At 47.9% G+C, this 25,352-nt stretch overlaps 1 protein-coding gene across 5 annotated transcripts in view; it reads left to right on the top strand.

The window, feature by feature from the left end:
- SMOC1 (SPARC related modular calcium binding 1) overlaps nucleotides 1-25,352 on the top strand; it is a 211,491-nt gene that overhangs the window by 38,208 nt on the left and 147,931 nt on the right. For 2 of the 5 annotated variants that reach the window (XM_081830332.1, XM_081830331.1), the window contains exon 1: nucleotides 22,594-22,961. The exons of 1 other annotated variant lie outside the window; for it this stretch is intronic. In XM_081830332.1, coding sequence (XP_081686458.1) covers nucleotides 22,863-22,961 — 99 coding nt within the window. In that variant the 5' untranslated portion in view covers nucleotides 22,594-22,862. Of the gene's footprint in view, nucleotides 1-12,086; nucleotides 12,167-22,592; nucleotides 22,962-25,352 lie in introns of those variants that run through there. 2 more of the 5 variants (XM_081830333.1, XM_081830330.1) reach the window with 2 other exon arrangements.

Here is a 25,352-nt window from a genome sequence, read left to right as displayed (position 1 = left end):
CCCCTCTGGGAAGGGTGTCAGGTCCGTAGGGAAGTCAGAGGCATGAGGGCCTCTAGGCTTTAGGCTTGTCCCCAGCACCCTCCCAGGCTGCAGTTCCTGGGTGGGGGGCTCAGAGACTTGGGGTTGTTGCTTATCCTTTTTTGATTGAGCCCTGTCAAGAGACCATAGGGGGTAAGGATTCGAGGAGTTACAAGAGAAGAACAGACATCTGGAAAGAAAGGAAGTGGGAAATCAGGACAGTAAGGAGCCATCAACATTTCAAATAACAAAGGGTTGGGACTTTTGATAATTGCATTTTGTCTTTGTATCAAGTATTTGGGGTCAGCCTAAAAACATGTATGTGCATCACCTGCACTCACACAGACTTAGTTTGGTTTGGCATAGGATATGCACCCTTCTGTTTCCTTTTTTATGTTCCCAATAATACATATTTGGTGGCCACACTTCCTTCTAAATGGACCGTGTCAAAAAAAGAAGACACGAAAATAAGCGTGTGTGAACATGTGTGTGTGTCTCTACCGTATGTAACCGCTTCTTTTCTTTGCATGCCCCCTCCCTTGGGTGGTTCACACTTGCCCTCCTTTTGCTGAGATAATTTGCACTCACCAACTTCATTAGTTGCAACCCCCTCCTGCCCTGGGACAAAAAATGGGGCCAAACTGTTCAAAAGAACACATGGAGACCCCATTAATGCTGGCCCTCATTGTGCCAATTCAACCCCCTCAATAACTCTAATTAAAACCTGTCTTGTGTGGGGCCCTGAATGGCAACACAGCTGTCATTCCAAACAATCACAAAACAGAGCTATAGAAAAAAAGAGGTCTCTACGTGCAATTTTTGGTGGTGGTCGTTACGGAAAGGGTCAATGGAGAGGATTAAGACAGGGTGCAGTCAGAGTGGGGAACCTTGAAAAACTCTTCTATGTCAGGTCACAGTTTGAAATCTGAAGACCTCTAGCTTTTCCCCCCAGTTCCTCCCTCCCTCTCCTCCCCCCAGGCAGGAACACCTGCAAACTGACTGGAAGGGGCCATGACCACCAGACACATGGATACCACCAGTCGACTCAAACATCTGAAAGAAAAGGAAAAAAAAAACCAACAGAACCGCACACCAAAACCCCGAGAATGAGTTTTTTCTCTGCTTCCACCCTTGTCTTTTTTAGGACCCAGCTGCACTTTGCTGGGCACCATAAATAACTCTGCAATTACATTAATTGGTTGCATATTTGTTGACACTGAGGGCGAAGCCCTTGAGGTTGGGGGAGGTGGATTTCAGCTACGACTTAACACTCCTCCATTCTGCCATCCCTCCAAGGCTGATTTCCAACCACTCCATTCAGTTTTTCCGGATGGAGGAAAGCAGTGGGCTGACAGGCCCATTTCTGAATAAGCTTTGACAGCCCCCAATCAGACTCATGTATCCTCTGCTGGCTGTCCCTGGATCCATTTGTTGATGCGCTGGGTTAGAAGTTATATCCCACGATGGGAGAACTTGAGAGACGGGTTCCTGGCAACACTTGATGGAGTTTAATTCCCTTTGGAGGCAGGGGGTGTGGTGGGCTCATTGTCAGGCATATTGTTTGGATGGAATGAGAACTGGCTAGACCTTTGTCTGAATCCGCAAACCCATCTTGGACTCTTCTAATGGGTTGGCCCACCCTATGGAGTCTCTCGAATTCCATTCCTTAGGAAGCAATCGGATCTTAGTTACATCCTTTACTCCAGTCAGTGGGCAAGACTTGGAGAGTTCTGCTTGAAAACCAGCTCTGTTTTAGTCAGGACTTCACAGGGCAGGGTGGAGGGTGAGTGGGTCCCAGATTGAGTCCCAGCTGGCAGCTCAAAGTTGGCTAAGGACCAGCGACTCAGAACTCATTTCCCCCCTGCCAGAGCTAGGATGGAGGGAATTCTTCTGGGGTCCCAGCCTAGGGCTGGAGGGTGAGTGAGAGTGTGTCACACACACTGATGTTTTGTCTTGGAAGTGGCCCTGATGAGTGGTCGGTCGGAGCCACCCTTGAGTGGAGGGGCCATGTCTGTCTTGCTCATTGCTGTTTCCTCTGCACCCAGAGTGAGCCGGGCACATAGGGAGCTCTCAGCTAATGTTGGATGGTGGGTAAAGACCTGAAGTTCTGGTTTCCAGGTGCTCTGAGCTCTCAAGAAGGAAGGAATTACATCAGACTGAAGTCATGTGGTTCACTTCTACATGGTATGGTAGAAAGGATGTAGGCTTTGGAGCCCACAGACCATAACTTGGATATGTTTCCTTTTTAGAGCCATTGTAAGGATAAGTAAGCTCATGTAAGTAAACACAACAAAAGTTACTTCCTTTTCCTCTCTCTGTGAAACCAGTTAGGAGAAGGACTTTTTTTTTTTTTTTTTAGATTTTAGTTATTTATTTGAGAGAGAGAGAGAGAGAATAAGCAGGGGGGAAGGGCCGAGGGAGAGGGAGAAGCTCAGGGTTCCCCACCGAACGGGGAGCCCTACACAGGGCTCAATCCCAGGACCCTGAGATCATGACCTGAGCTGAAGGCAGTTGCTCAACCTACTGAGCCACCCAGGTGCCCCAGGAGGAGAGAAGGACTTTCTGAATCAAGACTTCTGAGTTCCATATTTAAAAATAAAAATAAAAAAAAGACTTCTGCAAAATAAGGATAATGTAGTCTTGCAAATTAGCAAAAGGGAAAGCAGGCTTGAGAACCTAAGAGGCAGGACAAAACTGGCCTCCAGGCATGTGCTCGCCTCTCAAGGGCAGTTCTTTGTGTTTGCTCTTCCCTCTGGCGGGAACGCTGCAGATCTCTGCAGGGCTCAATCCCTTACTCCTTCAGATCCCTGCTCCAATGTCACCCATTCAGGGTGGTCTTCTTCCATCACCCTATCCAAAATAGCAACATCCCCCTCCCATCACTCTCTATGTCCCTTACTGCTTTGTTTTCTTTATGCTGCTTATCACCCTCTGATATATAACATAGTAGTTGATTTGTTACCCATCTTCTCTTATTACATCTTAAGTGTTATGAGAATCGGAACTTACTTGTTTTGTTCATTGCTGTACTTAAAATAGTGCCTGACTGGGCGCCTGGGTGCCTCAGTTGGTTAAGCGACTGCCTTCAGCTCAGGTCATGATCCCGGAGTCCCGGGATCGAGTCCCACATTGGGCTCCCTGCTCGGCGGGGAGTCTGCTTCTCCTTCTAACCCTACCCCCTCTTGCGCTCTCTCTCTCTCACTCTCTCTCTCTCAAATAAATAAATAAAATCTTTAAAAAAAAAAAAAAGTAGTGCCTGACACGTTGTAGTTGCTCTATCAGTATTTACTGAATGGATGGATGAGGTAGTGACTCTCTGATCACCTAACAGGAAGAGAATATCTGGCCCCAGATATTTGTTGGGTCGAGTTACTTCATGATAAATGCATTGTAAGAGGGCGGCCCCTCTCTCTTTGGTTCCCAACCTGGGGTTCCTAGAGCGGTGGTTAGGATCATGGTCTTTGGAGCCAGAGTAATCTGGATTCAAATGTTGGCTCCACCCCTCAATAGCAACCTGAACGTGGGACAATTATCCAGCACTTCTGAGCCTCAGTTTCCTCATCTGAAGAGAGTAATAGTTGCTACCTCAAAGACTGTACAGTGATTTGAGATAATGTTTGAGAAGTGTTTATGACAAATCTTGGCACAAAATGTGTGTAGAACAAACGGTGTACCATTGTCACCATGGCCATCGTCATCTTTATTATTTTGATGCCGAGATCCCCTCATCCCGGAGAGGGGGGCTGACGTAGGCATGGCCGTACCATGGGGGTAATACAATGGGGCAGAAGTGACAAAAGGGAGCGTCAACTTTTATTTTGAAATTACTCTCCCCCGCCAATCCAACTCCAGGGTGGTAAGCCAAACCCCATTTTGATAGGGTTTTTTTTTATTCCTTTGCTCTCTTATTTTTAAAACTTACACTTGGTTGCCAATGGCATAGTCACGTAGATGCAGAAGGACCACACATTCCTCACAGAGTTTATTCTCTTGAGCTTGAACCGCCGGTGCAGAAGGTCCCCACATGGTACTTGGGTCATTATCACCTTGGCAAGGAATCTGATTCCTATTCAAACCAGAGCAGGTTTCTGTCCGAGGCCAGAGTAAACACCATCCCTTCAAAGAGGCCAAACAGATGAGTCAGGAATGGACAAATCTGAGTCTTATTCTTTGGTTTCCCCAGGAGGTTGTGAGTGGGCACACCATCATTCTCTTACCATCCACCAAGAGCTGACCTTAGATGTGGGCTAAGGACATTGCTTGCTCTGGGGGCTCTCAACTTTGGTCCTCTGACTTCTCTGGGACATATCAGCATTTCCCTCCTGCAGTTATTTTTCTACCTGCTTCCCCTGTATCAATTATATTGTAGGATTGTATGTACGTTTATGTGTGCATATGGAAACACAGGATACACACAAAAAACCTAGGCGTTCCCTGCTTTGGGGGGAGTTGGAAAAAATGTAGGTGTTGGAATTATCTGGATCTCAACTTCAAATTCTAGTTTTGCCATGTGCTAGCTTTGTGACCCAGGCCAAGTCACTTATTTTCTATAAAAGCTTAACTGGGTAAAAGGTCCTAGGGGAAAGTCTGCTGATGTTCCACCTGTGTGAACACCTTACACACCCCAGAAGGAGCTCTCCTTACCTCTCCTGGCAAGAGAAATGGGGTTGCTTATGCAAAAACTGGGTTATGATGTCTTGCACTATGTTTGTGCCGTTCATAATAATTTACAAAGCATATTGTTGAGGTTTAACTAATACCTACCCTCACAAAATAATCAGGCAGCCTAAAAAGATTCCTGCAAAAAACTGAGTTTTATTAACAATATATTGTAAAGGAATCAAATACTGTTTTTCAAGCAAAAGCAAAGAAAATGGCCCAACTGATACTGCTCTAAGTTCTACTTTTCAGCCTGCCAGATTACGAGGTAAAAACAAAGATCTGGCAAGAAGTCAGCTACAAAAACAAATGGAAATTATCTTAAGTCTACTTAAAATATGAGTTTACAGCAACTCTCAATGAAGAGTCTTGTCCTAAGTAAATATTTTGCCTTGAAATATTAGTGAGTAATAAATTAAAGCCATCGTGGTTAGTAAAACATAAAAATACCAGTTATTTCATGTTTCTCCCTTTTAAAATATTCTATGTGCTGTGTACATAATATATCAGTACAAATGGTACATTATAACTAGATATACAAATATACATAGTGGGGATGAGTGCTCAAAACATTTTTAAAATTAATTTACTTGAGAGAGAGTGTGAGCTAGTGGGGGGCGGGAGAGGGGGGGAAGAGCAGAGGGAGAGGGACAAGCAGACTCCATGCTGAGCGCAGAGCCCGGACACAGGGCTCCATCCCATGACCTGAGCCAAAACCAAGAGTTAGACACTCAACCAACTGAGCCACCCAGGGGCTGCTCAAAACATTTTTACTGACAGAGGCATTCAACAAAAAACGTTTGGAGCCTACCCGTGCTCCTCTGGTTGTGTAGGTGGAGGGCAGAGGAGTAAAGGTATGTTTTCAGGGTCTGGCTGTGAGCTAGTCCTGGGGTACCACACAGGCACTGGGAAACAGGGGTCCAGAACTTTTTAGCTGTACAGGATTTTGTTGTTGCTGGAGATACAGTTGTAGTACCTTCCCGCTATTTACTATGCATCATGGAAACAGCTTGGATGGTTTTCTCTCCCTCTGCAGTTTAGCTATATCTGTAAAAAAAAAAAAAAAAAAAAAGGGGGTGGCAATGCCAAGGCTCAGATTGTGTCCAGGGGATGTTGGTCACCTCAAGAATGAGGGCTTCTAACGGTGACACTTGTACACTAATAACCAATACACTAATTATATTAATTCATGTCTATTAAAGATTTTGAGTGTTAATCCTATAACTGTCTCAGTTAAGAGTAGTGTATATTTTAGAACCTAATGAAATTGAGTTTCTTTAGAAACATCCCACTCACCAGGTGTTTAGAAATATTCCATTCATCAGGGTTGTAAGTGATGAGGCTGCTCTTCTTGCAGTGTGGGGAGGAAGAGAACATTTTACTGGAGCTCAGAAAGTGCTGGGCCCCAGGAGGAGGAGGCTACTGGGACGGAGCTGGAAGGAAGGTAAGAAGGGGAGCGATGGGTGGGAGGATAGCACAGAGAGAAAGGCGAGGAGAGGCAAAGCAGGGTCTCAGGAGAGAGATAAGCTCAGAAAAGTAGCAAGGAGGAGAAGGCGTGGATGGAAATGGTGGTGAGGAGAACCCTGGGGAGGAAGGGCCATGGGCTCACTACACTCCCTGCTTCTATTAAATCCAATTAAAGTGTTGAAAATCAGATCACATGTGAAGATTTTAACATGAATTTTTCATTACAGTGTTGGATGGGGGTGGGGGCAGGGAGGAGGGGAGGAAGGAAGCAAACAGCAAGGAAAGCACCAGTCCCCGCCATGTGAGGATGGGAGCCTCCTCCCAGGACACACGGGGCCTACGCCTGTTTCCGTGCTGGGGCCCACCAGAAACTCTGGCCTCCTCCCTCAAGTACCTTCTGCCCGTTTTTATTTCCCTTCACCCCAGACAACCCCATTCTATAGGTAGGGCACGTGACAGCTAGGGCCAGAAAGAGGGAGGTGGTCACCAAAGGTCCTTTGCTGGGATCTCAGAGAGGAAACCCCTGCCGTGTCCCCCATGCCCTGCCTTGGCATTGCCCCTGAGGACACAGGGTTCCAAAGGCAGAGAAGAAAGGAGTAAGATACAAGCGCCCAAGAGCACATACTTAAGTGCTATTTGCTTCAGAACTTGGCGTGAGAAAAATAGCTCAGGAACCCCGAGCAGTCAAAAAGGTCCCTTTCAGATCCCAAGAAAACATCACAAGGAAGAGAAAAGGTTTGCTCAGGTGGGAAGGGCAGCTCTCGTGCCCAGCGCCTCCTTCCTTCATCAGTGCACCTGCTATACTTTAGTCAAAAATACTTACGGAGCCTCAGCTTGATGCCTGGCTCTGTTCTAGCAACTGTGTCTCCAGCCCGGAGCGTGTGCCTTCTACTGGGTGACACAGACGATAAACAAGGGAGCAAACACACTCTTTGAAGTTCTCCTAGGTGGGGTGTAGGAAATACCCCAATCGCACATTTTATCTGGTTTTTGTCCTGGTTATTTCCTCCTTGACTGGTAAACCCGCACCTGGCCAAGCTGTGGCAAAGAGCCCCTAGTCCCCCATCACCTGGCGGAGCGGGGATGAAAACCCAAACTATGCCTCCTTTCAGCCCCTCCTCCCTCTCTGCCCTTGGGTATCCTGCCCAGTGAAGTTCCTTGTGGAGTAAATAAATTTGGCTAAGTTCAAAAAGCTAGTCAAGAGGGAAGCATGTTTGGCCACATCGAGTACAGTGCTGATCTTTTCCCGTGGACTTGCCTTTGACCCCTCTCTTGTGGGAAGGACCAGAGGCATGGCTGGGGTGAATGGGGATCCAGGTCAGCAAGAAGGTCCCTCTCCTTGAACTCCCCTCTCCATGCTCAGCTCCCCTCCTGCCCAGGGGGCCGTCCCCTGAGCCTGGGGTTTAATCTCCGCCAGGCCTCCAAACCGCTGGGCCTGCTGGTGTGTGGTCTGTCACACTGATGTGCCTCAGCAGCTGGAAATCCTGAGGAGGGAAGTGGGGGGACCTCGAGCATAAAACCCTGGCACTTCTCAAAACAAAACGAATGACTTCGGCTTTTAATCAGGTTAAGGCTGAGGTGGGAGAATCGTGTTTGGTTTTACACAGACAAAGTCTTTCTTAGGTCTCTGCTTTCAGAGGAATCTTCGACTGCCCTTTATGCAAATGGCCACGGCAGCCCGGGCAGGACGTGCTGGGGCTCAGCCAGGCCTGGGGGAAAGACCAGACCCTCTGCATGCAGGATGGCGATTTGGCCTTTATCAACCGGACCTCTGTCTGCAGTGGACCTTGGTATGGCTTACCCCCCACTCTGGCTCTCAGAAGCCAGAACCACAGCTTTTGGGACTGTGCCTTGCACAGCCTTAAGCTTTGATGGGTGGGCTTCTTCAAAAACGGGCCTGCAAATTTAAGTTTTAAGAATTAATTTCTATGGTAAGACAGTTAAGGGAGCTTGTTATTTATAGGACCTCAACTGTGAAAGGATACATTTGCAAAGCAAAGAATTCTGTCCCATCCCCTGTTCCCCAACAGCTGCCCTGACCAGATTTTCAGCTACCAGGATATCCTCAAGTCTATAATGATTCTAAAAGTGATATAGTATAAATAACTGAAGGCTGGCCCAGGGTTGCCAGATTTGGCAAATAAAAATACAGGACAGTTCATTGAATTTGAATTTCAGAGAAACAGTGAATAGATTTTTTTTTTTTTAAGATTTTATTTATTTATTTGACAGAGAGAGACACAGTGAGAGAGGGAACACAAGCAGGGAGAGTGGGAGAGGTGTACCGAACAGGGAGCCCGATGCGGGGCTCGATCCCAGGACCCTGGGATCATGACCTGAGTCAAAGGCAGACGCTTAATGTCTGAGCCACCCAGGTGCCCCAACAGTGAATAGATTTTTAGCATAAGTATGTCCCGTGCCATAAATCAAGGTTATGTGGTATTTGGAATACACTTACCAAAAAAATGATGCGTTACTTATCCGACACTCAAATTTTAACAGGGCATCCTGTGCTTTTTCTCTCAGCCCTGCTCTGGCCCTCTTTTGTAAGAGCCCCAGAAGATTCTTTTCTCTCTTGGTTTCTTCGAGGTCCTCGTCTTTTTTGTGCTGGGATGCTTTGGGGACTTCGGTCTTCTGGGGGCCCTGTCGTTCTTCTATGTTTCTGTCCAGTTAGAATGCCCCGGTGTCTCAGTGTGGGGTTTCTCATCTGCTCTCCCTCACTCAGTCTTACTTCTAGGTGCTGGGTTGTCAAGATACAGCCTCGGGTTCTGAGGACGAAAGCCCGTGCAGGTGTTCTCTGCAGTTTAGTAACCCACCGCTGTGTGCCGGGCACTGCCCGCCACTCCACCAAGATTCATCCGTTTAGCACTCACAGTGAGACTCTGAGGAAGGCACTGGTTTTGTGTGGCAAAGTAGATAGAACATAAAAATTACCATTTTAACCATTTTTAGGTGTATAGCTGGGCATCAAGCATATTCACATTGTGGTATAACCATCACCATAATTTATTTCCCAAACTCTTTATCTTTCCAAACTAAAACTCCGGAACCATCAGACACTATCTGCCCATTCCCCCCGGCTCTCCAGCGCCCGGCCATCAGCATTCTGCTTTCTGTGTCTCTGAATTTGACCACTCTAGGTACCTTCTCTGAGTGGAATCTTGCAGTCTCTGCCCTGTGTGTTAGGCTTATTTCACTTAGCATCATGTCTTCAACCTTTAACTATGCAGTAGCACGTGTCAGAATCTCCTGCCTTTTTAAGGCTGAATAATATTCCATTCCATACATACACCACGTTTTGTGTATCCGTTCACCAGATGATGGACATTCGGGTTGCTTCCACCTTTTGGCTGTTGTGAATAAGTCCTCTGTGAACATGGGTGTGCAAATATCTGTTCAATTGTCTGCTTTCCATTCTTTTGGGTACATACTCAGAAGTGGAATTGCTGCGTCGTATGGGAATTCTATAACGTTTTTGTTTTTTGCAGATGTACCAAGTTGTTTTCCATAGCAGCCATGCCATGTCACATCCCTCCCAGCAAAGCACAAGGCTTCTAATTTCTCCATATCCTTGCCAGCACTTCTTTTTTTTAATTTGATTTTATTATGTTATGTTACTCACCATACATTACATCATTAGTTTTTGATGTAGCGTTCCATGATTCATTGTTTGCGTATAACACCCAGTTCCCCATTCAGTAGTGTCCTCTTTAATACCCATCACCAGGCTGACCCACCCCTCCCACCCACCTCCCCTCTAGAACACTCAGTTTATTTCTCAGAGTCCATAGTCTCTCAGGGTTCGTCTCCCCCTCCGATTTCCCACCCTTCATTTTTCCCTTCCTACTATCTTCTTTTTTTTTTTAGCCAAACTATGGAAAGAGCCAAGATGTCCATCAACAGATGAATGGATAAAGAAGATGTGGTATATATATACAAGGGAATATTATGCAGCCATCAAAAAAACCTAAATCTTGCCATTGGCATTGACGTGGATGGAACTAGAGGATATTATGCTAAGGAAAATAAGTCAATCAGAGAAAGACAAGTATCATATGATCTCACTGATATGAGGAATTCTTAATCTCAAGAAACAAACTGAGGATTGCTGGTGTGATGGGGGGTGGGAGGGGTGGGGTGGCTGGGTGATAGACATTGGGGAGGGTATGTGCTATGGTGAGTGCTGTGAATTGTGTAAGACTGATGAATCACAGACCTGTACCCCTGAAACAAATAATACATTATATGCTTGCCAACACTTCTTTTCTTATTTTTTTTTTCTTAGTAATAGCCATCCTAATGGGTGTAAATGAGGAAGGCACTTCTTTAAAAAAGATTTTATTTATTTATTTATTTGAGAGAGAGAGTGAGAGCCAGAGTGGCGGGGAGGAGCATAGAGAGAGGGACAAGCAGACTCTGCACTGAGCGTGGAACCCAACACCAGACTTGAAAACACGGCCCTGAGATCATGACCTGAGCTGAAATCAAGAGTTGGAGGCTTAACCACCCAGGTGCCCCAAGGAAGGCACTTTTAATTACTATTTCACAAATGAGAAAACTGAGGCCCAGAGACGGGGAGTGACTTGTCCATGGTCAGCCAGCAAGTCACAGAGATGGAATTTGAATCAAGGTCTGCCTAACTCCCAGATTGGAACTCTTAACTCTTATGTTAAATTTCCTGTCTCTAATATATGCATCCAAATGCAAGTTTTTCTGTCTTTGCCAGATGTCTAATTGTGCAAGACATCTGGTAAAGGCACAAGTGTAGGAATGAAATATGTCCACGGATACATGTTCTTATTAAAAATACATCTCTCCCATGGGAAAATAGCAATAGCAAATAATCTGCATTTCATCCTACTTAATTTTAAAATAATTTATTCAATTTGGGTCTCCCATGAGTCCTTTACCTCAGTGTCATCTGGCCTTTTATTTTTTATTTTCTATTTTTTTAAGGTTTTATTTATTTATTTGAGAGAGAGCATGAGCTGGGGGAGGGGCAGAGGGAGAGGGAGAGGCAGACTCCCCGCGGAGCAGGGAGCCCGATGCGGGGTCCTGGGATCATGACCTGAGCCGAAGGCAGAAGCTTCACCAACTGAGCCACCCAGGCGCCCCTCATCTGGCCATTTGAACGGCCAAACTAACAAGTGTGATTGAGCATGGATTTTGACCTTGTGGGGGAGGGTAGAGAAGGCAGAAAATAGAAGCTGTGGGTCCCAACCTCAAGACGCCCATGGTCCCTCTGGTCCGAGAGCTGTGGCTGTCTGAGGGGCATTGTCCAGCAGCACAGACACAGGACCACAGGGGGCAGCAGGTTGTCGGTAAGACACAATTCAAAAGGGCTAGGCCGATGGCAGCGCCCCTGCGGACAGTCAGGGGTGTGCTTGCCCGAGGGCGGCCTGCCTCCTTGGCTGGCGGCAAAGCCTGGTACGCCTCCATGCAGTGCCCCCGAGGGAAGGGGGCTGTGCTTGGTGTTGCCCTACCTCTCAGACCCAGATCGTGCCTGATTACTGCTTTGTCCAGTGGCCGGAGACCTCTGGCGCCACCATTAACCTTGAGCCTAGGTCCCACGGAGACCACCTGGCTCCTGCCTCTGGGTCCAGCAGAGCCCTTCGATTGTCTCATAGGAACAGTCCCATCTAGTCACCCAGATCTTGTTACAGGCTAGAGGTGAAGAGCATGGGCTGTGGGGTTAGACATGCTCAGGTTTGGAAACGACTCTGCCACTGACGTCTGTTTAACCCCAGGGTAGTGCCTTAGCCTCTCCGCATTAGTTTCCTGATCTGAAAAATGGGAACAATATTAGGGAAATGAAGTGTGGTTTAAAAAGTGCTTCAGATATTGTAAATGCTCGATAAATACCAGCCATGAAAATACAAATATATGTAGGGCTTGCGGAAAAAAAGCCACTAGATTTACGTTTGTTTCTTCTTGTCGGACAGTTGTGTCGGTGACATCACCCCGGCCCACCCCTGGGGGAGGCGGGCGGCGGACGTGCTGGAGAGGAGAGAAGGCCGTCTAGGTGAGGATGCCGTCTGAACGGGGAGGCTTGCACCTTGCGGAGTGGTGCTCACTGAGTATTTGTTGGGCTGGGGGCTCCTGACTCGGGGGCCGTGGGAGTGAGGGCCATGGAAGCATTTGGATTGGTGTGCAGTGAGAGGGGAGAGGGGACTGGATTGGAGCTTTCTTTTTTCTATTTTTTTTATTTTTTAAAATTTTATTTATTTATTTGACACAGAGAGAGAGAGAGAGCACAAGCAGGGGGGAGTGGCAGAGGCAGTGGGAGAAGCAGGCTCCCTGCTAAGCAGGGAGCCCGATGCGGCGCTCGATCCCAGGACCCCGGGATCATGACCTGAGCCGAAGGCAGATGCTTAACTGACTGAGGCACCCAGGGCGCCCCTCTTTTTTCTATTTTAAACAACACTTTCCCCTTATCACAGATACAAAGTTCATTGTAGGGAAAAGAGAAAATACAGATAACCAGGGGTCTTTGGACAGAGGTGTGTGATGGAGACAGCGGAGGGGGGGAATGGTGTCTTATTTTCTGGAAACGCACTGCAGCTTGGGAAAATCAGATGGCAATGTGATCACTGCAAAGCTGTGGGGGAGCAGCAGGGTTGGGGGGAGGGGATTTGAGCTTGCAGGGCCAAGTGTCTGGGGGCACCGTGGGTGGCAGCCCAGGCGTGGGTACCAGGGGGAACTTTGGGTGGTGAGGAGATCTTGCACCCTGTTTATGACAAGCAGGTGAGGTGGACGGGCTGAGGCAGTAGCCTGAGTCACCAAAGCACAAGTCAGCCCTGAGGCTGTAAACAAACCCCCAGTGCAGGGACTGAACGTTGGGATGATGAACAGAAGGCCCGGAGTTAGGGGCACTTCAGTTAAGGGAGCGGTGGGAGGGAATCAGAGGGGAAATGAGGTGTGTGGGAGTGGAGCAGGCTCAGTAATACCCCCGAAGATGTCCACATCCTGGTCCCCGAGACCTGTGAATATGTTGCTTTATATGGCAAAGGGGACTTTGCAGATATGATTAAATAAATATCTTGAGATAGAGAAATTATTCTGGATTGTCTGGGTGGGCTCCATGCAATCACAAGGGGCCTTATAATAGGGAGGGAGGAGGGCCAGATCAGAGAGAGATCGGAAGATGCTATGCTACTGCTGTTCCTGGTAGAGGGTGGGCCACCAACCAAGGAATGCAGGCGGCCTCCAGAAAAAGGCACGGTAGCGGACTCTTCCCTAGAGCCTCTCAAAGGAATGCAGCCCTGACCATACGTTGATTTGAGCTCGCTGAGACGGCTTTTGGACTTCTGAGCTCCGTAACTGTCAGATGGTAAATTTGGGTTGTATTTAAGCACTGTGGTAACTTGTTACAGCAGCAATAGGAAACCGGTCCAGGGAGGGAACCAACAGGCACTGTGCGGGGCTTCTGCTAGACCCCTGGCATGTGTGTCTTAGTACAGCCTGGGGTCTGGAGAGCATGCTCGAGCTGGTGCTGCACATGCCTTCACTTGCTGGAAATAGATGCAAGACCCCAGGGCAGGTCTCCCCCTTTCTTCCCATTGTGCATCAGGCATCCCTGGTTCTTGTGACCTTCCCACGTTGGGGGAAGTCACATCTGCCTCTTTTATGTCTTTCCATGGCTGACGGTGACCAAGCTGTCCAGGTTGCTAGTACCAACCTTGATGAAGAGGGTAAGTTCTAGGTGCCCACATTGGTCAAGTCCCCAGAATGCCGCCTGGGAGGTCGCCCACACTGCAGCGAGGTGGCTCACGGATGGGGCAAACTGAGTCCCTTCAGCAGCTAGAGGGAAGGAGCACACTAGCTGACTGGTGAAGGACTCCTCCAAGGTGGGAGGCAGAGCTTGGGGGTTGGCCGAATCCTCTGATCTTGGGGCTGTTGCAGGTTCTGAAATGCCTCCAGGACTTAGTGGGCCTCACCAGGGTCTGAGTTCCAGTGTTCCAGCTCTCCGTGGTCCTAACTCACCCTTGCAGTTGCTCCCCGGGTGCGCACAGCTCCAGGAAGGCTGTGGGTTGGAAAGGCCTCGGCCTGCTACTGCCCAGAAGCAGAACTGGCCCCTCTCTCTCTCCCCAGTGACCAGACTCCTCTAAAGGAGCAGAGCTTACAGCACAAGAAAGGGCTTGTTGTACTCTTTCTCCCAGGACACGGTGCCTACTGACCCTTCATTTACATGACTAAAGGGACTCAAGTAGCTTTTCCAAAATAAGGCCATCTGCTGGAGGCAAGTGTCTGCCCCAGCCTGCACCCCAAGGTAAATGGCAAATTATCTTGCTAAAGAAGATGAAAAACCCAACGCATTCTACTGCACCCCATGGTTTCATTCCTTCCTTCCCCCCAGCAATGCTGTGCAGGCCTTGCTACCCATCTTTGGTGGCGGTGGGAATGGCCAGAGAGGCCTGGATTGGAATCCTAGCCCTCCGTCTCCATGCCCGGGGCTGATCCACTGCCCCAGGATGTTTCTTAAATGAGATCAGACTGTCCCTCTGCCACCCGTGGGAGCCCATTCCAACTTTTTGTCAAATGGATAAAGCATTTCTGATGGTTTGAGACAGCTTCTTATTCTAATGACCTCTAAAGGCATTATTTCTCCTAAACTGCAATCTGCCACATCATGAACTAGTCTCCTCGCTGTTTGGCCTGCTTGGATCAGCCCACTTTTCTCGTTCTGCCTAGATAGCACCCAGGTTCTGGTAGAGCAAGAATAGCCCTTCCAGTGAGTTTTGGAGCCATGGCTGCTCTATGTGATGTGGTTTCACCCTGTGTCCTGGTTTCAGTTCGCTCAATGGCAGATTCTGAGACAAGGAATTTTGGTCAAGTAGTTTATTTGGAGATGATCCAAGGAAACACAGTAAGGGAATGTGGAAGTGCAACAGAGAAGGGAGAAATGCCAACTAATGGTTCGTTAATGAGAGGGTCACTGCTGCGGGCAGCTGGAGCTTAATCCTTGGGGGACCCACTGAGAGACTGTGGAACACATCTCAGAATTGTCTTGCTGGGTGTTAAGGAAGGTGAGGAATGTGCCCCGATTCTGGTTCTCCATTGGGTGAGAGTTGCCCCTGGGGGTATTACCTTCCAAGGCACTTCTGGCTGCCCTCTGCATAGGATGAGTAGCCCCTGGAGCCAGAGGAAGTCCTCAGGCAGAAAGAAGAGGTACCTGAGGTTAGCAGGCTGCACGGAGACTTGTGGTCTGAAAGGATGTGGGTGGGACATGAAAAGCGTTTGCTTCAAGTCATGTCAGCAGTGCCACTTCTCCCAAACCCACTAGATAGGTTGTGTTAATACCATCCAGGGACCACAGGACCCAATTTTAGTTGATTTTTAAAAGCACTTGCAACTCTGGTAAAGTATCGGTATTTTTTGGCTTTGATGCTTTTTCAGATGTCTCCCAAAACACAAAGATAAAATTTACCTATTTTTTTTAGTATAGACTAAAACTCATTCCATCTTGCAATTATGATATGGGTGCACTGGAACCCTTTTATAAATGTAAGATACATTACAAGAGCTTAGTGATCCTAGTGTTTCCTATGTCTTGAAACATTTATTTTGTCCTCCTAGGAATTATTTCCTCATCACTCACCATTTATTCCCAACTATGCTGAAAAAGACTAAAATAAGAAAACTGAAGAATGGCAGAATTACCTAGAATGATGATGCAGTAATGTCATCGATCATCAGTTATCATCCTTCAGTTTTCTTAATTCATTGCTTAAAGTATTATATCATTTTTCAAGAAGAAGTAAAAGAGGCCTGGAGATACCATCTTTGTGATCTGCTTTTAGTTTTATTGCATGCAACTGAAAATTCTGAATTTTTAATTTTCTACCTTTAGTGGCAAAGAGAAGGAAATTGATAGAGAAAGAGGTTTCACAATTATTACATAAATCGGAAGATAAATGCAAAGAGTCGGTAGCACTCCAGAATATAAGCAAGTGAAGATGGTGAAATTATGTAAGAGAAATCTTAGCCTATGACTCTTCGGACGATAATATCTTAGTGGATTTTCCTCCAGCTCAATTATCAATGAATTAAGAATATGGTTTTTAAAAAGATTTATTTATTTATTTTAGAAAGAGAGTGTGTGTGGCGGGGGGGGGGGGGCGCGTTGAGGATAGAGGGAGAGGGAGACGGAGAATCTCAAGGAGACTCCCTGCTGAGCATGGAGCATGATGCAGGGGTTCAATCTTAGGAGCCTCAGCTCATGATCTGAGCCGAAATCAAGAGTTGGAGGGTTAACTGACTGAGCCACCCAGGTGCCCCAAGAATATGTTTTTAAGGACAAAAAGGAAATATGTTGTTTTCATTCAGTTAATCACTCAACAAGATGAACTTCATTTCACAATATTTTATGGGAAGAGCCTGAACCTTCCTATTTTGCTAAAAAGATTGACAATATTCTTCAATATTTTAGGTTTTTTGAGCACCAAAATTTACTTGAGGTGGTTTGTGAGTAGACAAATGTTGAAGGTAGGTGTATGTGCAAAGAGGAAATAGATGCAGAAATGAAAATATTAATTAGATTGAAGGTTTAAAATTAGGTTTGTAAACCTGGAAATGAAAATGTTTTGCAGTTATGAAACAAATAAGATGGTTATACTCTCTTCAACAAAATTATGTGTCACCAAAAAAAAAAACCCATAAAAAAATAAATTATGAGCCACCAAATCTTTCAAGAGTATTGTGTTTTGATGAGGCAAATGCAAATAGAAGAACCATAAGGCATGATAAGCTAGATCATTTAGAGATACAGTTGAAATGTGGAATCAGTATTTACATGATGAATATGTTCCAAGTTCATGACATTTGATGCGTGGATGTTTTCAGTCAAATTTGTTGTTTATTTCAGGTATGTTACCTTCAAAACTAGGAAAATATGAAATAAAATTTGGGACTTGTTATATTTACGTTCTTTTTAAAGATTTTTATTTATTTATTTGAGACAGAGAGAATGAGAGACAGAGAGCATGAGAGGGAGGAGGGTCAGAGGGAGAAGCAGACTCCCTGCCGAGCAGGGAGCCCGATGCGGGACTCGATCCCGGGACTCCAGGATCATGACCTGAGCCGAAGGCAGTCGCTTAACCAACTGAGCCACCCAGGCGCCCTATATTTACGTTCTTATTAACATTTCTAACAAAGTTGTTTACAGCTATCTGTGGTAGCCAGTTTCCAAGATGGCTCCCACTGATCCCTGCCTCCTGGTCTTCACACCCCTGTGTAGTCCCTTCCCACATTATACTGGGGTTGATCTGTGTGACCAATAGAATATGGCAGAAGTGATGGTATGTCACTACTGAGATTAGGTTATAAAAGACTGCAGCTTCCATCTTGGGCTCTCGTTCTGATCACTTGTTCTGGGGGAAGACAAGTATCCTGCTGTGAGGACCCATGTGGAGAAGAAAGAACATATCCGGTCAACAGCCAGGGAGGAACTGAAGCTTGCTAACAACAATGAGGGAGAAGTAGGCTTCCCGAGGAGCAGGGAGCCTGATATGGGGCTTGATCCCAGGACCCTGGGATCGTGACCTGAGCCGAAGGCAGATGCTTAACTGACTGAGCCATCCAGGCACCCCGAGGATGCCAAAACTTTTGATGTGCATGCATAAAGTTCACCTTTGTGGTTAAGCCTCAGTTCCTCATCTGAATAATGAGACTAATAATGCTGTATTATATATTTGAAAGTTGCTAAGAGAGTAGATCTTAAAAGTTCTTATCACAAGAAAAAACTGTAACTATTTGAGGAGGCAGATGTTAACTTATTGTGGTAATCATTTCACATATATACATGTATCAAATCATTGTGTTAATACAATGTTATATGCCAATTATATCTCAAAAAAAAGAAAAGAGTCTGGATATCTGGCCCTAAGCCTATTAGTATTTTTGAGCATGAGGGAGCTGAACATGCAGAGGTAGAGGAAAGCCACAACTTAACATTCTGAACTCTAGTGCACTGTTCATGGTTCTTTTGTTTGGCAACTCCAGGCATCAGAATGATGATAGCTCCTACTGCTAGTTGTCTCCCAGGATTTTATTCTTCTTGGTAACATAAATCCTGATTTTTAGCTGCACACCTGTGGCCACCTCAAATTAAGATGAAATTTTTTCAGTCTTTTTTTGTAGCTAGATGTGGTCATACGGGTAAAATAAAATGTGACTTCTAGGAGATGTCTTTAAAGAGAGAGGCATATGGGGCGCCTGGGTGGCTCAGTCGTTAGGCGTCTGCCTTCGGCTCAGGTCATGATCCCAGGATCCTGGGATCAAGCCAAGCATCGGGCTTCCTGCTCAGCGGGGAGCCTGCTTCTCCCTCTCCCATTCCCCCTGCTTGTGTTCCCTCTCTTGCTGTCTCTCTGTGTCAAATAAATAAAATCTTTAAAAAAATAAAATAAAATAAGAAAAATAAAGAGAGAGGCATGCTCCTTTTTGACCCTTTTCCCTCCTTGCTGACAAGAAAACAGTTGTGATGTCTAGAACTTGGGCAGCCATCTTGGGCTTCGAGGTAGAAGCTGCTTACTAAGAATGACACAGTAGGGATGCCTGAGTGGCTCAGTCGGTTAAGCGTCTGACTCTTGGTTTCAGCTCAGGTCATCTCAGGTTTGTGGGATTGAGCTCCCAGGTTCATGGGATTGAGCCCCCTGTTGGGTCCCACACTCAGTGGGGAGTCTGCTTCTCTCCCTCTCCCTTTGCCCCTCCCCCTGCTTGCATGCTCTCTCTCTCTAAAATAAATAAATAAATCTTAAAAAAAAAAGGGATGACAGAGTGATACTAAAAGAAGCCTGGGTTAGAGAGAGCTACCCTTGATTTTGAAGGGAGTTTGTGTACAAAAGAGAGAAATAAGCTTCTAAATTGTTTAAGTCACTCTAATCATTTTTGACATGCATATTTTTTCAGCTTCAATGAGGTAAAACTGACAGATAAAATTGTAAGATAGTTGAAGTGCACAACATTATAATTTGATATATGTATACATTATGAAAGGTTTTTCCCATCGAGTCAATTAACATATCCATCACCTCACATAGTTTCCTTTTTTTTTTTTTTAAACCCAAGATTCTTGGTGTTTCAGGTTTCTGAGTGCAGTAATATATTTGAAAAGAATCCAGGACCTTGGACACTACTCACCTTTTTCTGTTGGTAGCTGTTGTCACAAGTGAAGCAAACATAAATCACAGTATATTTATATTATAGAAGGACTTTTCTCCAAAGCATCATTCAAGATCTACCTTCGTTATGAGGCCTTCCCTGGTCATTAGGTCTGTAGTGGATCCCTGCTGAGTCCCCAAAACACATTACTTTTAAATATGGTCTCCAAGAATCTGTCTGCTTTGTATCTTAAATTAGATTGTAATCTCTCAGAGGGCAGGGTGTGCACCCAAAGATTCCTCATAATAGTAAGCATTGTGCTGGGCACAGAAAGAGATGAACCAAAGTGCTTCTTAAAATAAAAGGAAAGGTTCTATTTGGAATATGAGACAAGGCAAGACTCCTCGGGATTATATAGAAACAGATATTCTTGAAACGGGCATTCCGAGCTAATACTAAATATTTGAGGACTTCAGGCCTCAATATGGGATATAAAGTATTACTTTTCTTCTACTGAAATATCCTCCCTTGCAAATAGAAGTCCCACAGGACAAGGAGTATGGCTAGAACTGGACAGACCAGATGCCAGAATAGCTAGATTTATTTTTGGACCATAAGCCTGGCCTCCAGGGAAAGACGGAACTTGTCAATTTCACTTTTTGCTTGGATCAGAAGATCGAGCCTGGCAGAGAGACGCTGTTTGGGACTAGTAGTTCTCTGGAATTTCTAACCGTCTCTGGGGTTGGGAGGGATCGGGAGAAGAAAATGCATCATTTGAATGATGGCCATGGTTATGACAGGCCCTGCATGCCAACCAGAGGGAAAGAAAATACTTGCTGAGCAAAGTAACTGGAAAGCAGTTGCTCATATTTTAAACTAAGCTACATGGTCGAAATCCAGAAAATGTAGACTTTTGGACCAGTAACCAGTTGGAAATAGGCTTTCTGGCTGGAAAGCAGCATGCGGTGTTATGGATGGAAAGGACGACTGCGATGCCTTTTCCCTGGGTGCGTTGAGCTGCCAGATACTGGGGGCCATCGCAAGCATATTTACTTACTCCAGCAGATTTCTCAATAATTCCGGCAACAGAAAGAAGTTGACCAGCTTGACGATGCGCACGTGGCCAGGTAGTGGAGTCAGGACAGACCTGTCAGGCTGCTGAGCCCCATGATACCATTTCCATCCTGCCGATCCCTGGTGGGTGAACACATGGGGCACACGGAAATTAATATAAGCTCTGCAAGAGGCCCAGTAGTACTGGACCAGTGTCACAAGTCCAGCTGGGTGAATTCCCAGCATGCCGGATCCTAGGGGCAGTTTCCATGCTCTTCCCTGCAGCTCAGTGAAGCTCCCAAGTCTCAGTTCTTTTGCAGGTCACTGCAGAGATCCCCCATGCAGCACACAGGAAGCATCTAACTCTAAAGCATTTGAGACTGGACACTGTAGTCATCACACGACAGAGGCGGAATTAGAATCTGAAAACCTGGCCTTGAATATGGGATGTCATTTACCAGCCAAATGAGGCAAGGAAGTCACAATCTCATGGCGTATCCGTTTACTTACCTGTCAAGTTGGATCTATCGCTCTACTTCTCAGGATCATTCTGAGGATAAAATGAGATGAGGCATTTGCCTTACCCTCTTCTTATGCCAGAGGTGATGTTTCTAACTTAACCGTCTCCTTTAATCCTGAGCACTCACGAAGCGGAGACTATTTTTATCCCCATTTTACGGAGGGAAAGACTGGACCCCCGACAAGTAAAGTGACTTGTGCAAGGTTATGCCACTAGGTGGCAGACCCAGGATTTGAACCCATCCTGTCTAGCTGCAGAAAGCAGTCTGACCACTGTGTTACTTTTCGGCAGAGGAAGAGAGGCAGTTCCCTTAGAGATGTCCTTTGTTTTTGTTTGGAGAACCACAAGTACTTTGTTATTGTTCCAGCATCCAGTCTGGGCTGTCTTATCCGAGGGCACCGGGGAGAGTTTAAGTCTATTAAGTAGGGAGCAGTACATTCAGGTTTGCTCTTTAGAAGGATGTAGGGTGGAGGCTGGATGGGGCAGCCAAGGGGTGTGGGCAAAGCTGAATGCAGGAGTTGGGTGGGAAGCATGTTCACACAGTCCAGAAGAGAAGGCATAAGGGAGCAGAGCTAACCTTTGATAGGACCTCTCAGGCACAGACGGGGGGAGGAATTAAGCACTGGTGGTGCTGCTTCCAGTCTGGTTGGAGAAAGAATTCCCTCCTTGTGAAGTGAGTGGTCCGTACCAATGGAAGTAAACACTAAGGGTTGTAGTCCACATCAAAAGAGAAACCATGGGTCTCTTGGGTTGAATGCAATGGATCATCTCGCTCTGGCCCAGGAGCTGGTGTGATGCAGATGTGACCATTCCCAAGATGGCCCTTTGGAGACCATCCTGGGCAGAGCCCTCCAACATCCGGCTGGACCTTTTGTTGTGCTATCATCTCCAAGTGGGTTGGGCACCCAGGAGAGGTTCCCTCTCCCCAATCTGACCCAGCTGTGGGGTCTTTGCACCCACAGACTAGCCCTCCCCTTCAATACTTTCCTTCCACTCCCCCAATAGGAGACCAGGTCCCCTCTGACCTCCTCTCCCAGAACTCCTAGGCCACAGAGTGGCTGCCCCTTGGCCCTCCAGTCCAAGGCAGGGAGCCGGGATGCAGGGTTCCAGGTGGGCACTCTCCCATACCCACAGGGGCCCTTCCCAGCGGGCAGATGCCTAGCACGTGCTTCACCTTATCTCCTCGGCACTTCTCCTGGAGGAAATGCTGTAGGACTTGGGTTGTCACCCCCTGGAAGCTTCTTTGAAAGAAGTGAATGCATCCACTCCCCACTCCCAACGCCAGTCACAGCCTGCCCTTTGCAGGTCACTTTCTCAGTTGTTTTTGGTGTCGATGCGGCGGGAAAGCAGATTTCTTAACTCCTTTGAGCCCTAGTATCCTCTTCAGAAAAATGGGGCTGCAAGTATTTTTCCTGCTTATTTTGCTGGACTTGTTGGGACAACTCGCGGACTTATGTTGAAAATTACACATGCTTAGGGCATGGTCTTTAGCCGGGTGGGCATTCCGGGAGTTAGGGCTGCTGGAGCTCTTCGAGGCTTCCTCAGACAGAAGGGCCGAGAGAAAGTTCCTCTTCCAGTCTCTCCCGGAGCCCACTCAGGCTGAGCAAGCGGGTGTCGCTCCTCAGTGGGCTTGACCGCGAGCCGCCCCTCCGTCCGCTCTCCGATTGGCTTTCACCTGCCAGAGGGTCGGCTGCTACGGGCCCCTCGGCCCGTCAATCAGGGCCGCCCGGCTCCGCCCCGCCCCTCCCGGGGGTTTATAACGGGAATTCCCATGGCCCGGGCTCTGGCGTCCAACCTGCTGCCGCCGCGGCCCGGCCGAGTGGAGCGAGCGAACGCCGCGCGCAGAGCACACGCTCGCGCTCCAGCTCCCCTCCCTGGCGGTTCATGACCGCGCGCTCTGAGCTCAGCCCCGCCACCCCCGCCGCCCCGCCGCCCGCCGCCGCGAGGGCCCCCCGAGGGAAGGAAGGCAGGAAGGCAGGCGCGGCCGTGCGTCCCGCGGAATCCGCGCCCCCCGGCCCGCAGCCGGCTGCCCGGCCCGGCTGGCACCATGCTGCCCGCGCGCTGCGCCCGCCTGCTCACGCCCCACTTGCTGCTCGTGTTGGTGCAGCTGTCCCTAGCTCGCGGCCACCGCACCACGGGCCCTAGGGTAAGTGCGCCCACGGCCGCGCGCCCACCTGCGGAGGGAGACTGAGGTCGCCTGCCCACATCCCTCGGAGCGGGGGGAGGGAGAAGGGAGGTGTCAGACCTCGGGGCTCCCCCCTACCCCCCCCGCATCTACCACCGGGTCCCCGCGGGCTTCTGGGCGAATAACAATTTCTCCCGTTCTACCCCCACCCCCATCCTTTCTTGCAGCGCCGACTCTGCCTCCCACCTCCCCCCCAACCCCCACCCCGAACTGTCACTGTTGGGTTTTCTTTCCCCGTCTCTTCTCCCAGGCTATTTTGCTCCGAGCGGGTGCCTCCAGCGTCCGCTTTTAAAAGGCTCGCTCTCCGCTCGAGTGGGCTGCCCTGTGGTCTCACACTGCGCCGGGTCCGGGTCCCGGAGCGCCGGGCGTTCTTGGCAGGCGGCGGGGGGTGGGGGGTGGGGCCAGCTCTGCCTCCAGAGTTTTAGGTTACCCGAGAGCCACACAAGGACCTTGTGTTGTTGTTGTTTTAAAAAGCGATCGCTGCTCGTAAAACCCACAGCAGATAATTTTAATGCTCTCTCCTGCTGGGCACAGCCCCAGAGGAGGGGTGGAGGTGGGGGCTGTGGAGAGGAGCTGAGCAGTGTTCAAGAGTCTCTTCTCCCTGACTTTGGGGCTGGGGGGTTGAACTACTTGTTGAACCTTGGTCTGATTGGAGTTTCTGAACGATATGAAACGTGCCAATTGTGTGCACAGGACAGGCTGTCCAGAGCATTGTAAAAATCTCCTGGAACTGAAGGCATTGTGCTCATCTCTGCTCTAGATGATTGCTCTTCCCATCCCAATTGGTCTAAATGAAGGATTCCGCTGCCTTAAAAAATGTGCTATTAAACCACCTGGTGGCTCATTTGACCAAACTTAATCCAGAGGATCTCTGGCCAAGAATCAGCTTATGTCAGGGCAGTCTCTCGGGATAGCTGCTTGCCTCAACTGGCTGCCTGAGAGTCCGTGTGCTGCAGCTGGAATCTTTGTGAAAACAAGGTTGGCTCCTTAAGCCCTGGGGGCTTTCCTGGATATCTCCGGGCCTACCCCCCTTACCACCTGTTCAGACTGCAGGTTCTTTATTCGCAGCTCTTGCTATATGAGAATCCTCTTTATAGCTGTCGTGTGTGGAGGAAAAGCCTTGCAAAGGTTGGCCAGCCTTCATGACTGCCCAGATGCTGGCTGCTGACGTGGGAGCCCAGCTATCACTGTGAGATCAGATTTGCAGCCACTTAGGAAAGAAAAGTGTTTGTCCCCGTGTTGTGCCGGCCCTCGCTTTTATGACCAGATGTGCCACAGCAGCAGTTAAGGTGCCGCAGATTAGATCCAGGGCGTGTCGTAAATCCTCGACAGCAGGCGTTCCCGAAGCTGGGGCAAGTGTGGGCTCCGGGAGGGACTTTTATGGATGCAGATGAGGATGCCTTTTAAATGAAGCTGCTTGGTTTGATATTAGGACTCGCAGCTCTTAAACTCCGAGGTCAGGAGAGCCACAGCGTTCCCTCCAATAATTAGGAACAGTCAAGACAGAGACGCAGACCAGAGCACCCCGACTGAAATCTGGATACCCGCCCACACGAGAGGCCCGGAGACAAATGGTGGGGGGCTCGTTTGCTGCTGGGCATGTCTAGCATCTCAAGCCATATGGCTTTCCTTCTCTGCCTCCTGAAATTGGAGGAAGCAACTTTTAGGGGAATGCTAGGGGCTTCAGGGAAAAATAGGGACATTGGTTAGGTTTCCCTCCAGCTTATTTGGTTTAATCATTTGATAGACGTGATGAAATAAAACAGGAACTGTAAATAGGCTTGTGTGGATCCCAGCTGCATTCTCTCTCTCTCTTTCTTACACACACACACACACACGTGTTTAAAAGTACCCAGGGAAAGCTGTTGTCTTGAGCGTGTGGTTACTTGGGTGCATTTATAGATGACAAGAAGAGCTGCTTTTCAGGAACCCAGGGGCTGGGCAATTTCCACGATCGCTTATGCTTAGAAGAACAAGGAGGGGGTCTTTTTAGTGCCATTTTGCAAGTGAGACTCAGGGAAGCTAGCTGGCTTGCTTGAAACACTCATGGTGCCTATGTAGCTCTGGGAGTCAAATCCCAGTTTATATGGATTTACAGGTGGTGCGCTCTCTGTGCTCCCAAGCTGCTGCAGGGAGTGCTCATCCCACCGGTGGTGCCGTTCCTCGATGAGACAATACCGATCCCGGATGCATCAGGGGAGGCTGTAAGAAAGCGTTGATACTACTTTTTGGTGTCTGAATCGCTAAAGGGTGATGTCTTTGAGTTTCAGCCTATCCCCAAAGACTCCAGCGCTCCTCTGTGGCTTCTTGGTGGCCTGAGGTGTGTGGCTCTGGTTGCCAGTGGCAGTGTCA

Source organism: Leptonychotes weddellii, chromosome 9 (assembly GCF_054177405.1).
Source record: "Leptonychotes weddellii isolate Sample4059 chromosome 9, ASM5417740v2, whole genome shotgun sequence".
NCBI classification, from domain to species: Eukaryota; Metazoa; Chordata; class Mammalia; order Carnivora; family Phocidae; genus Leptonychotes; species Leptonychotes weddellii.
Note: the sequence above shows the minus strand (reverse complement) of the source record. Positions and strands in the feature narration are given on the sequence as shown.